General features: G+C 37.7%; 1 protein-coding gene across 1 annotated transcript; it reads left to right on the top strand.

The window, feature by feature from the left end:
- Positions 1 to 5,060: 5,060 nt before the first annotated feature.
- Positions 5,061 to 11,343, top strand: LOC147617468 (cytochrome P450 724B1-like). The gene is made up of 9 exons (XM_086775719.1): positions 5,061 to 5,423; positions 7,649 to 7,967; positions 8,621 to 8,773; positions 9,400 to 9,651; positions 10,256 to 10,342; positions 10,440 to 10,518; positions 10,590 to 10,696; positions 10,792 to 10,916; positions 11,138 to 11,343. The coding sequence occupies exons 1-9, from the start codon at positions 5,104 to 5,106 to the stop codon at positions 11,244 to 11,246; spliced, it is 1,551 nt and encodes a 516-aa protein (XP_086631845.1). The 5' UTR covers positions 5,061 to 5,103; the 3' UTR covers positions 11,247 to 11,343.
- Positions 11,344 to 12,301: the final 958 nt, after the last annotated feature.

The following is a 12,301-nucleotide window of genomic DNA, read 5'->3' as shown; positions in this document are numbered from 1 at the left end:
CCTTTTTTGCCAAAATAAATGTTTGACATAAACTTACCATGATACATGGCAATTAACAAGATACTCAAATACAAATATAATTACTCACCTACATTTTAACTCTTTCTAGAAATAGTAAAACCAATAAAAGTATTAAGGTTTTTTTACATAAAATTCACGAGTTCAATAAAATGCATTTTAAAAAAGAATCATCCCATGTGAGCTTCTCATTCTTTCTCTGTTACCTCTCTTGATAAGGGAATATTCTCTCTGTAATTAATATGGAAGTTAAACAATAAATTTTTAGCTACCAAGAAACAAAATAAATTCACCATGAGTCAAATCATCACAAACCCTTTACATTTATGGGATCTTGCCTTTTCATCCAATACACTGAGGAAATGGCGTATGTATATTTGTGTGCACACATACGTGTGTACAACAATGCACATGCACATTCATCTTACACATGCATGTATGTATGCAAACATCATGCATAAGTTGGTCATGCACACGTGTGTGTGGGGTTCATTATACACATACACATGTATGTGTATATTCATTATACACATGCACATGTATGTATACGCATGTATGTGTATATTCATCATACACATGCACAATTATGTGCATGCATGTATGTGCATATATTTATCACACAAATACATTCATGTGTGTGCATTAGCATAAAGGCTAAAGTCTTAGTTAGGTTGCACAAACCCACCAGCAACACGGCAGAAGGCCCCCCCGCACCTCCATCCTTATATCCACGCACCCATAAAGGGTGTTGAAAGGATAGGTGGGTGAGATCAAAGGCAATCAGATTAATGCTCAAAAATCGTGTGAATATTCCCACAGATCTAGATTCACCACCACCACCACCATCAATCCCACTATGATGCCAAAGAAGTCATAAAAAAAGAAAGGACCTATGATGTCTTTGTTGAAATTTGGGAAGAAGAAAATGATAGATGCGGAGAAGGGAAATACTTCTTGAAAATAGAAACAATCTAAGGAAAAAGAGACCAAGTCAAAGAAAACATCCAAGATATCAGAGTCCAAGCTGACCAAGGAAGGTGAAGAGGCCAAGGCTTCTATGGACACTGACCCTCCAAAGTAGATAGTTTTCTGTTCTCATACATCATAACCAAGCCAATTTGTATAGATACCATTGTAATAAATATATATATATAATTAATATTGGTTTTAGTTTCTCATTTTACATTGGTTTTCTTGTCTTAATAATGTTGAATAAATATTTTACAAAATGAATCGACAAGACAAGATAGATGGGTGAAAAATTATATTGTAATAAGAAAACTTCATGATTACAGAGGGCAAACATTTCATGCAACTATAAGTATTTTTGGACCTTCTTCCCACCATAATACCATTTACCTTAAATTTGTAGCCTGATGGTATGGCATCTAATAGAAACTCCAAGGATGTACACACATCCCTCAATGTCTATTTTGCATTTATAGGGACGACTCTATTATCATCATCACTCAAGTGGACTGTTAGGTCATATTGCACAAATGTTTCCTCTAAATCCAGTGGAATCCAAGTCCCTCTACTCTTTTTCCATCGTCTGTACTCTAAGCGAATGTACAAGGTTTGTCGAGAGATGTATGCCATCACCACAAATTCAATGCAAGCATTACATTTTATAAGATCCCCCCTATGGATGACTTCATTCACTTTTCATTATGCTCCAACTGCATTATCCAAGTCAAACTCAGATATATGTGTAGATAGCCACATTGCGTTTCTCCTCTTCATGTTTTCTTCTCGAAAACATGCCACAATACATAAAGAGGTATAAACCATAATAGCCTAATCTTCTTAGAAATCCTTCCTACTTTCATAGACTTCTAAATATCCAAAAAAAATCTTGGATTTAAATGCTAATAGAGTACCTTTGTCTGGAAAGTCCCAATCTAATGAATTTAGGCTTGGTATAGCCAAAATCTCCAGTCTTCCATAAGCTTCTAGTCTTGTAGGGAAAATATACTTAGCGTTGTACAAAAATATATGTTTATTAATGAAAAAAAGAAAATGGTATCAAAAAATAATACTTTCCCCAAGATCAACATGCATAGCTTCGAAAGTCTCTGGTGAATGACTCGACATGTTGCCACTGATGGATAAAATCTATCACATATACAACACAAGTGAATAAACTATAGAATCATAAAGAACATAAATAAATCACAAAAAATATCTTACAATGAGCTTGCAATGCAAATGTTGGAGTAGAAGGATGCATGTGCATCTCTCTTGTTGTGTACACATGTTGCACCTTTTCCTTCCATCCATCTTTTGCTATCTTGAATTCCAAGATACGTCCCTTCCAATGGTATTGTACTAAGCCTCTTCTTTTCCTTTTTATCCTATGAGGACCTTTGCATGATAGTTACATAGTCAAAAAATCATTTAATTTGAACTTTATATCATTCCACACACCCTGATTATCTTTAACATTATGAAGAATGCATGATGAAATGGCATTATGAGTACACCTTGAGTTAGACTGTTGTCTTGACATTGTTAGATGATGAATAGAGGAGAGGATGATGCAAAAAGACGACTAGAAAGAGGCGCAATCATGGTAGAAATGCATTTACTCATTTTTGGGGGAACCTAAATTTTAAATTTTTACTTTTTGAAGTAATAACATTTGGCATGTGAGGATAGGCCCTTGAAGTTGCAACCCACTAAAGTGACGTTGAAATAGCCACGTCGTATCACATTAAAGTGGTGATAACCCACTAAAATAGCTAAAACTAGTGAAGTTAGTAAAAAGTGGATATGACACCCAATGTCATATTTATGGTTGAATGTAGCATTTCTTTTGGTCCAAAGATTAATCCAAATCTGGTACACGTGATTAAAATGCAACCCTTTTTAACGTTTTTGGCCCTAATGTGTATGTTTGAAATGATTCATAGATTCGGAAAATCGATCTGCATACATGGAAGGCACACCCCATGGAAGGAAAATCCTTGGTTATCTCACCTTTAAAACAGAAGATGAAAGAGAAAGAGAGACGATTCTTTTTCTGTAGGTAGCAATTCTAGCACAAGCTTCTTCTCGAACTCTAGAAATAGGGGAAGGGGCACTGAATACTACCTCAAACTGGGAGTTTACAATTTTGAGGTTTTCTTTAGCACAAGTGGCAATGTTTCCAAGATTGTTTCTTAGCATTGTTTCCAAGATTGTTTCTTAGCAATGTTTGCAAGATTGTTTCTTAGCATTGATACCCTCTTTTTCCTTTTTCTTTTTAAGATAAGATAATGTCTCTTTATTAGGTCTATCCCTCTTTCTTACCCACCACCAATCTCTTAGTAAAAATTTCACTTGTTTTATTCTCTAACTCCTCCTCTTTTCTCAGATCGTCCTTGAGTTAAAGGAAGAGAGCCTAGTTGTCAACATGTCCCTCATTAACCTTCTTATATATATATATCTGAAGTCCATCAAGTGAAATGTGTCTTTCTTTCTACTCCTCCTATGCTTGTCACAACTCTTACTTTGGCCTATTTGAGTAGGTCTTGGGTTGACTCGGAGGCTTGAGACCAAGCCTCGCAAAAAAGGAGAGATAGTTGAATAAATGTATCTTGGATAATCCCTTCAATTTTTACATGCACAGAAGGTAGCTTAAATAAACGTGGGTAAGCATGGAACTAGCTAGCTTTAATCCGAGTACAATAGAATTTAGAATAGCTAGCTCTAATTTGAGTACAATAGAAATTAGAATGGCCATGTGGTATGCACTGTGAGTCAAGTTAAAAACCTTGACCTTAGAATTGTTGTGTCCCCATTCATGTAACACATGTCTAGTTTGGCTTTCTAATATGAAAATCCATGTGAATTCAAGACTAGATGCCGCATTGACTAGGGCATGAAAGTTCTTAGCATCTATCCAAGCACATAACTTTTGACCTTTGATTGGATGATCTTAAGCCCTTGTAATCTATCCTGATGTGGTTTTCCACCATGTTGAAATCACCGATTGTTGAAATAGCAATGTGTGAGTGTACAACATGAGTAGAGCAAGGGGGAGAGCATGAACATTAGAGAGGGTCAAGAAAGATAAGTCCTATCTCAAAGGCTGATTTTTATGGTTACTTATAAAAGGTGAAGTCCATGGTCAAAAGGTATCACATGGAATGTGGGCATTTAATTGACACATGGATGGCACAAGGGTGCATGTATCTTGTGGACAATGGCTTCTTAAGAGCTATAAAATCATTTAATCCTTGGCTCATTCTAGGAGTTTGATTAATGCAATCATCATGTAATTAGCATCGTGGTTATACTTTAGTTAATCTTTATTTGAGTGATTTCCTTACTATTTAATCATGAAGTTATTGCTTGCTATGAGCCTCCCTAACAATGCTCAATTTCAACTTAGCACCAAAGCGCCCTAGGAATGATTAAAGCGTGCATGATTCTACATGTGTCTCTTTGTCCATTGTGTGACAGTGAGTAAGAGTGAGAGAAGGGAGAGCCCTCGGATGCATATGCGGAGCTCCTTGTGGTGACAACAAGGACCGGGATTCAGAGGGAAAGAAGCTAGCACTAAATAACTTATTTAGTGGTGGGGCTTGGAGTCTTCGAGAGATACAAGCTTAGGAATCGGTAAGCCTTGGTAAATCCCCATAACAAGTTAAGGTAAGCATGATTTGATGTTTGAGCAATCTTAAGAAAGGTGGTACAAGCCATAACACTTAGGTATGAGTCCATGCTGTACCTTTGACTTGCACTTCATCCCCATATAAATGCCATATGGGTCTTGGGTAGAAAATTGAAATCCCAACTTCCCAAGCCTTAATGCCATGCCTTGGAGCGACATGAGTGATCATAAAGCAAGAAAAAAAACGGATCGATCATGGACGAATTTCGGATCGTGGGTTCCACTGTCCACTTCAGCCCTGGGCGTGTGAACCAGTCCTTAACTTGCGTATTACGCGAGTTGCCAAGGTTGGTAGGATGATTAAATGCGCTATGAATAGCTCGTCAAACCGGATTTTTGGTGTCAATAACTTTCCCAAGAGGTTTTTTGTGTCCGAGTTGTTTATCAAAAGCGGTGTCGAGACTGGAGGAGTTTCTAGCGACAGGGAGATGGCAGCAGGGACAGAGTACTTCGTCTCATCATCACACCACCCTCATGTTGATAACAATTCAGTGCAGCTTGAGCGCAATGCCCATCATCTTCTTCTTCAACCTTGCTTTCTTGCAGTGTCTTTGATAGTGTTGGGTCTGACACTTGCCGCCTTCCGCTATTACAAGAAATGCTCGAGTGATGAGCAGTCCTCAGCTCTGTACAAGCTCCCCCCTGGGAGCCATGGCCTGCCTCTCCTTGGAGAAACGCTGCAGTTCGCCTTCTTCAATAGCTGCCCCATTGGCACCCCGCCTCCATTCCTCTCCACAAGGCTGCACAGGTACTGCTCCTCTCTTCTTTATCAAATGCATACAATAATATCCGATGATGCGTTATTCTAGCTACAGTGATGAGAATTTTAATGCTTATGAGCTTTCTAAATTTCCGAAACGAACGAAACGAGCTTTTTTATTTTAGTACCAATCTAACCGCCTCGCGAAAAAAAAAAAAACTAACGAAATAGGTTCATAACGAATTGCATTTATGTTGAATAAATAATTGCTGAGAATTTACATTCTTGGGTTCTCTTTTGCAGTGAATATATATTGCTTTTGGTCAAGTGTTTTTTTTAAATTTCTTTATATTCAATAAGCACGTGTGACGATAGACGCCCACATCGCCTAGCATTTGGGATTTCCTTTTTAATTTTTAATTTTACTTTATAGGGCTGTTTTTATAGCATAGGCTTTCTCTGCTCGAGTCTCAGAGAGGAGCATGCTCGTCTCTGCTCGAGTCTCAGAGAGGAGCATGCTCGTCTCTGACCTCGGCTCGAAAAACAAAAAACATAGGCTTTCTCTCTATGCCACCTCATCGCAAGACTATCTCGAGGCCTACCCTTAACAATTTCCCCCTCCGAGTCGCCGAGTGTCAAAAATAAACTTTTTTTCTTGATTAGTGAAAAGAGGAGAGACTTTCAAACTCAACTGCTTTATTTGAAAAAATTGTATCGGTTAATCGATTTCATAACTAAAAATTCGAGTATTTGAATCTGTAAGTTCAAGGCTAAGCAAAATTACAATTGGTTTTTCTCAATTCGAGGAGTGAAAATTATAATAAAGGGTGGTGTTTCCCACCTCCCACCCCCAATATGCTACATATCTTCTTCTCTTTCCTCATGTAAAGGTGTGCTTACAGCTACCTTCCTTGGGACTAGTGCCGAAATATGGGGACGATTTCTTCTTCGCCTCTTTTTTCAATCAAAGAACATACAAGTGGTTGTTGAACATACAAGTGGTTGCTCTAGTCACGAGCAATAAATTAAGTATGGGAAAGAAACATGACTTGTAGTAGTACATTAGTTAAAGTGACTGATGACTACAAGGTTGCTTTTTGGTGGGTGTCATGCTTGTCAACCACTTATTTTGAGTGAATATGGTGCTAAATGCCAAATTTTGTTTTGATATTAATTAATTAGTTTGGACAGAGGAAAGTGATGGGTTGGAAAGGGGAAAGTGATGGGACCTTAGAGGGAGGGGCTTGGGTAAAAATCATTTTAAAGTGAGACCTAACAATGTCAAAAATCATCCTTGGATCGCTATTTTATTACTATAGGACTTAGTAATAAAATAGGCTACAACCTACCTTCAGACTTTAGCGTGCTACATATACTTTTTTCTTTTCCCTTCCTTCTAATAAATTTAAGTGTTTCCTCTTTTTTTAAAAATAAAAAATACATGTGCTACATATCTTTTTTCTTTTCCCTTCCTTCTAATAAATTTAAGTATTCCCTCTGTTTTTTAAAAAAAATAATAGGCTACCGACATTTCCTTTGAAATCTCCCCTTTTCACTTGACATCTCAACCTTGACACGGAGAACGGCTTTTTTTTTTTTGCGACAATCACACACGATTATTACCTTAAAAACATTTCCGATTCTGTGAGGAACTGCAAATTTTACTTTTTCGACCAATCAAAGTAAAGTTGCTGCTTGAAGATTGATTTTATACTAAAAATAGAAAGTGTTGAGATTCTAATTAAAATGTATAATTTGTGTTCCTTATTGCTGATTTTCGAAATGAATGCAAGAAATTGGAGTGTTTTCGAGGATGGATGTGACGATGAAATTTTTTTTTCAGAAAAAAACGTATTATTGTGGCATTTTTAGCCCTTAACGGCGAGCAATGGAAAACAAAAGGTCCCTGTAATTTGTTTTTTTTGAAGTGGAATATCTCAAAAAAAAACTATATCAAATGTTCAAATTTTATTTATTTATTTTTGTAGGGAGGGTCTTTTTCAGGAATAACCATATAAATCTACGAAAAGTTTTCTGCAAAATTTGGGATAGTTACTGCATTGCGTGCTCTGAACGCAATTCGCTCGGCGAGCAGGGATATATTTCCTGCTTTAAAAAAAGAAAAAAGAGCAATGCGGTTTCGATTATATATTTTTGGCATTATATATATGCATTGCGTGCTCGCGCTCGGCGAGCAGGGAAGAGCAATGCGGTTTTGATTTTATATTTTTGGCGATATTTTTTTTTTTTTTTTTGGGGGGGTGGGGTGACAGGTATGGGAGTGTTTTCAAGACGCACTTGCTTGGGCGGCCGACGCTGGTGTCCATGGACCCTCAGCTCAACAAGCTCTTGTTATCCAACGAAGAGAAGCTCGTGCAGGTCTACTTCCCCCGCCTCATCACCAAAATTGTGGGTCCCGTGCTTACTGTGCACGGCGCCCGCCACCGCCGTCTGCGCGAGCTCGCCACCGCCGTCCTCAACCCCGCCGCCATCCAAGCCCGCCACGTCCTTCCCGTCCAAGACCACGCCCTCGCCATCCTTCGCCCTTGGCTGCACCGCCCCCGTATCGACGCCCAACACGAATCTAAAAAGGTCAGCTTGCTATCCCATCTCCTTAATCACACCTAAACCTCACCTAATCAGACCTCTTGATTGTTTCGTTAATTGCTACTCCGGCTGTTGCTGTCACAACTTCAATGCTGGGTTGTTGCTGCAATTCCAAGGCTAGGTTGGATTATAATTAGTCGTCTCATTTCCGTACAATTTTTGGTGCTAGTTCTCGCTGTAATTCAAAGATTAGTGGTTGGAACATTAGTTGTTTTATTTTTTATTTGGTTCTGAATCCTGATTTAAGCTACTCCAGCGCACATTTTTTAATGCTAGTTGTTACAGCAGCTCCAAGGTTAGGATACCCTACCATTTTATCACTGATTTCAAAGTTCAGAAAATCAATGATCAACCTCTGAAGCGAAATTATTAAAGCCTTAGAAGAGGAAATCTATCATCCAGTTGTCCTAAAAAATAAAGTTAAAAAATCTGTCCTTTTTCTAAAAAGTAAGGAAACGCATCATTTAAATTAATTGTTGATTTATTCAAAGACCACCATGAAACATAACTATTGTTCCCAAAAAAAGAAAAAACATTTCTGCCTACTTTCATTAAGCTAATCTTACTTTCGGCATGACCGATTAGTAAGTAATTAATCCTCATCTCTCACTCAATAATGGAATCAACTGTGTGCCCAGTTCATCTTTACCTACATTGTCAAGACTCTCCTCAGTTTGGAAGCCGAAGATCCCAACACTCTGAAGCTAATGAGGGATTATCTCTTTCTAATGACTGGCTACTCCTCAGTTCCTATTGATCTGCCAGGAACCACATTCAACAAAGTGCTCAAGGTACTAATGGATTCTCATGCCATCGTACTGCATGCATTAAATTTTACACATGCATGTATGTACATATATTCATACATCTACACAGATACATGCTTACACATATACACGTGTACGTACATACATTCACAAATATGTACGTACATGTTCCTACGAATGTAGTTGCATGCATGCGTTGATACACACATACATTTTTTTGTGTAAACATGCACATAACACACGTACCACTCATACTTGCTCACCTACATCAAGACATAACATCCATGCATGTGGATGTGCGTACGGGGGGCTGAGATGTGCACTCATCTCACACAATGTTTCCCGTGTGCAGTTTATGGCTAGAATGTGCATGCATGCTCACCATCAAACATACATACGTACTTCTGTACAAGCAATATACAAACTATACATACGTCATGCAATCATAGAGCTGGCATGTATGTCACATACGTTGAGGAGACATTGCATGTGTGGCGTGCATGCGACATGTCCCCACATACACTGAGCTGGAGACATTGCATGTGGCGTGATTTTATGATTGCCTATTTACATGCATGCACATATGTACGTACATGAGAGTATATATGAGGATATACTATCTTTTTAAATGATTTCTTCATTTATGACAGGCTCGTGAGAGGATTCTTTCTATATTCAAAAATATCATCAGGCTGAGAAAAAAGGAGGCTCGGGTAGAGCCATTGGATTTTACGGATGTGTTATTGAAGGAGACGGATGAATGTGGGAGGCATTATAGTGAACAAGAGATGGTGGACTTCATTTTCTCCTTGGTATTGGGTGGCTTTGAGACTACCAGTATTCTACTCACCAATGTGATCAAGTTTCTCTCAGAGAATGCCCATGTTGTAGATGAGCTCCGGGTAATTAGTTCTCTTTTCTCTAAACCTTATGTTAACCAGTACATAAATTGTGTAATTGCCTCATCTGATCAGTATTTTTTTTTTCTTTCGGCAATTGATAATGCTTAAGAGTACTCGATTCGTTTAGTGCGACTTCAACTGGCTGTACTAAACTGTATGTGTTATGTGCACACATATGCGTGCATGCGTATGTAAGATGAACACACGCACACACACACACAAACACATGCATGCGCATACATGTGCATTTGTATATAATGAATACACGCGCACTTGCATGTATGCATGCGTATGACAAATGTGCGCATGTTTACATACATGCCCGCATGTATGATGAATGTACATGTGTGCTGTATGCACACGCACGCACACATACACAATATCTGACCCTATTTAGACATTTTACAAAGGTGAATGTTTGGGTCAGTTTACGTGTCAGTTTAATTCAGGGTCAGTTTACGTGTTTATTTGTGGCTGAAATTTAATGTTTGGGTAGTTAGTTGAATATTTAATTCAGGGTCAGTTTACGTGTTTATTTGGGGCTGAAATTTAAGGTTGGGTAATTAGTTGATTTAATTCACGGTCAGTAATCTCGCATTTGCAGAGAGAGCACTCCCTCATTCGGAAAAGCAAGAAAGACAACGAGAAGCTCACCTGGGATGATTTCAAACAGATGCAATTTACAGAACTGGTGAGTTTCTCTAAAATCAAGGCTTGATGATTATAATCATTTCTAGCAAGAGATGGTAAATGCTGACTAATTTTATCTTAAATTTGAAAAAAAAAAGGTGGTGAAGGAAGCGCTGAGGATGGCGAGTATCGTACACTATGTAACTCGAGAATCTCTGCAGGATATTGTTTTCAAAGGTAATTAGATCTCAATTGAGTATAAATTAATGCATCACATTTACTAATTAACCACACTTGCTTTATTACAGACATGATTATCCCAAAGGGGTGGATGATTTTGATCAATTTTGCTATGGTGCATCTCAACCCTAACTACTACCCAAACCCTCTTAAATTCGACCCATGGCGTTGGATGGTGATGATTTGTGTCCCTCAACTCTTCCTCAAATTTCTAGTGGAATTTTCTTTAATGATGTTTTTAATAACCCCTTAATTTTGTTCAATTAGCAGGATCCTGCAAATAATAATCCTACCTTCTTAATGCCTTTTGGTGGAGGAATAAGAAGCTGCCTTGGATCAATCTTGGCCAAATTCGAAGTTTCCATATTCATTCACTACCTTGTCACTCTTTACAAGTAATGTTTTGCTAATTTTAAGTAATAATGACTTTCTGTTCGAAAGAAGTTATTCTTAATTGTGGTAAAATAATAATGGAAGTTATTCTCAATTGTAGAAAAACATATGGAATTTTAAATTTGGGAAATTCATTATTTTCACTTTGTGTGGGCCTTCTAGATAGACGCTCCTAAATAGGTTGTTAAAAAAATGAATAATTTTTTTGATTTTTTTAAAGCAGGTGGGATCGGATAATTGAGAAAGATGGTCAGCTTGATGAGGTGTCTAGCCTCTCTTTTCCTTCAATGCGTAAAGGCCTACCCATTAGAGTAGAGGCCCTCTCTTTATAGAGAAGAATTTATTTATGAATGAACCAGCTTTAATTTTGTGTACAAAAGATAAAGTTTGCTTAGTTAATAGAAATTTTGAATTTTAATTACACTTAAATGGGGAACACTAGATGTCCAAACAATGCTAAAACGAAGCCGTAATGGGTAATCAACTAATCTCCATCAAATTAGTTATCAAAAAAGGAAGATTATCACCTAATCTTAGTCAAATTGGTTATTGAAAGGGAAGCTTTGTCACCTAATTCCCCTACCCAAGGAGGTCTCAAGGAAGTCAAATAAAGTTGAGATAAAAAATTGTTGAAAAAAGCTTTAGAAAAAATGGATATATGTGGCAATATCATGTCAATTAGATACTGAGGCTATTATTGAGATAATATTTGATAGTAACATCATATTTTTCTTCTTGGATGCAAATATTGAGTTTCCATAAAATGGTTTATATACATGAGCTCATAATTGCAATGTTCGGTCGCTCATTTACAATTGGGGGTCCAAAACTTGTTTTCTTAGCTCTATGTACATATATTCCTCATGACTTGCGTTATACAAGCCGTAACTCACTCATCCCATGTCTCTTTTACAATCAGTGCTTTACGTGGTTACAAAAAGGTAAATTACAAAGGTGTAGCTCTACAAGGTAATGTTAATCGGAGTGGTTAACAGCGACACTGCTAGATCTTTGGCAAGCATTTTTTGTAAGACTTCTACCTTATTTGACTGTATTTCAACTTTAGCTTTTTGCTTCTCCCCTTCCTCTGCACACAATTCTAGGAACATGCACATGAGGTCAGAATCTGGCTCCAACAATTGAAGTTCTCCCTCATCACCCTCTGAACTATCCTCCTCTGCTTCTGAGTCCTCTGCGGAACTAGTTTCTTCATCTTCACTCGTAAATTCTGGGTATGTTTTCTGGCTCGCAAGTCAAATGCTTTTTTCAATTTCAAGACTTGGATTGCGATGGTGGAAGTTCATTTTGAACTTCTGCTTTAGGGGAATCCATTTTAGACATTAGGAGGATTTTTGTATCCAAAGATATCTCAATTTTGAATTACCTA

Source organism: Cibotium barometz, chromosome 36, assembly GCF_041138505.1.
Source record: "Cibotium barometz isolate CiBa-2024 chromosome 36, ASM4113850v1, whole genome shotgun sequence".
Taxonomy (NCBI): Eukaryota; Viridiplantae; Streptophyta; class Polypodiopsida; order Cyatheales; family Cibotiaceae; genus Cibotium; species Cibotium barometz.
This window is presented reverse-complemented; position numbering and strand designations above follow the sequence as displayed.

Bases quoted from the DNA above. Each gene is read 5' to 3' on its own strand.
- LOC147617468 (XM_086775719.1), top strand. From the start codon at position 5,104: ATGGCAGCAGGGACAGAGTACTTCGTCTCATCATCACACCACCCTCAT. The intron at 10,343-10,439 runs GTGAGTTTCTCT...GAAAAAAAAAAG, and splicing joins AGATGCAATTTACAGAACTG to GTGGTGAAGGAAGCGCTGAG. The intron at 10,917-11,137 runs GTAATGTTTTGC...TTTTTAAAGCAG, and splicing joins TACCTTGTCACTCTTTACAA to GTGGGATCGGATAATTGAGA.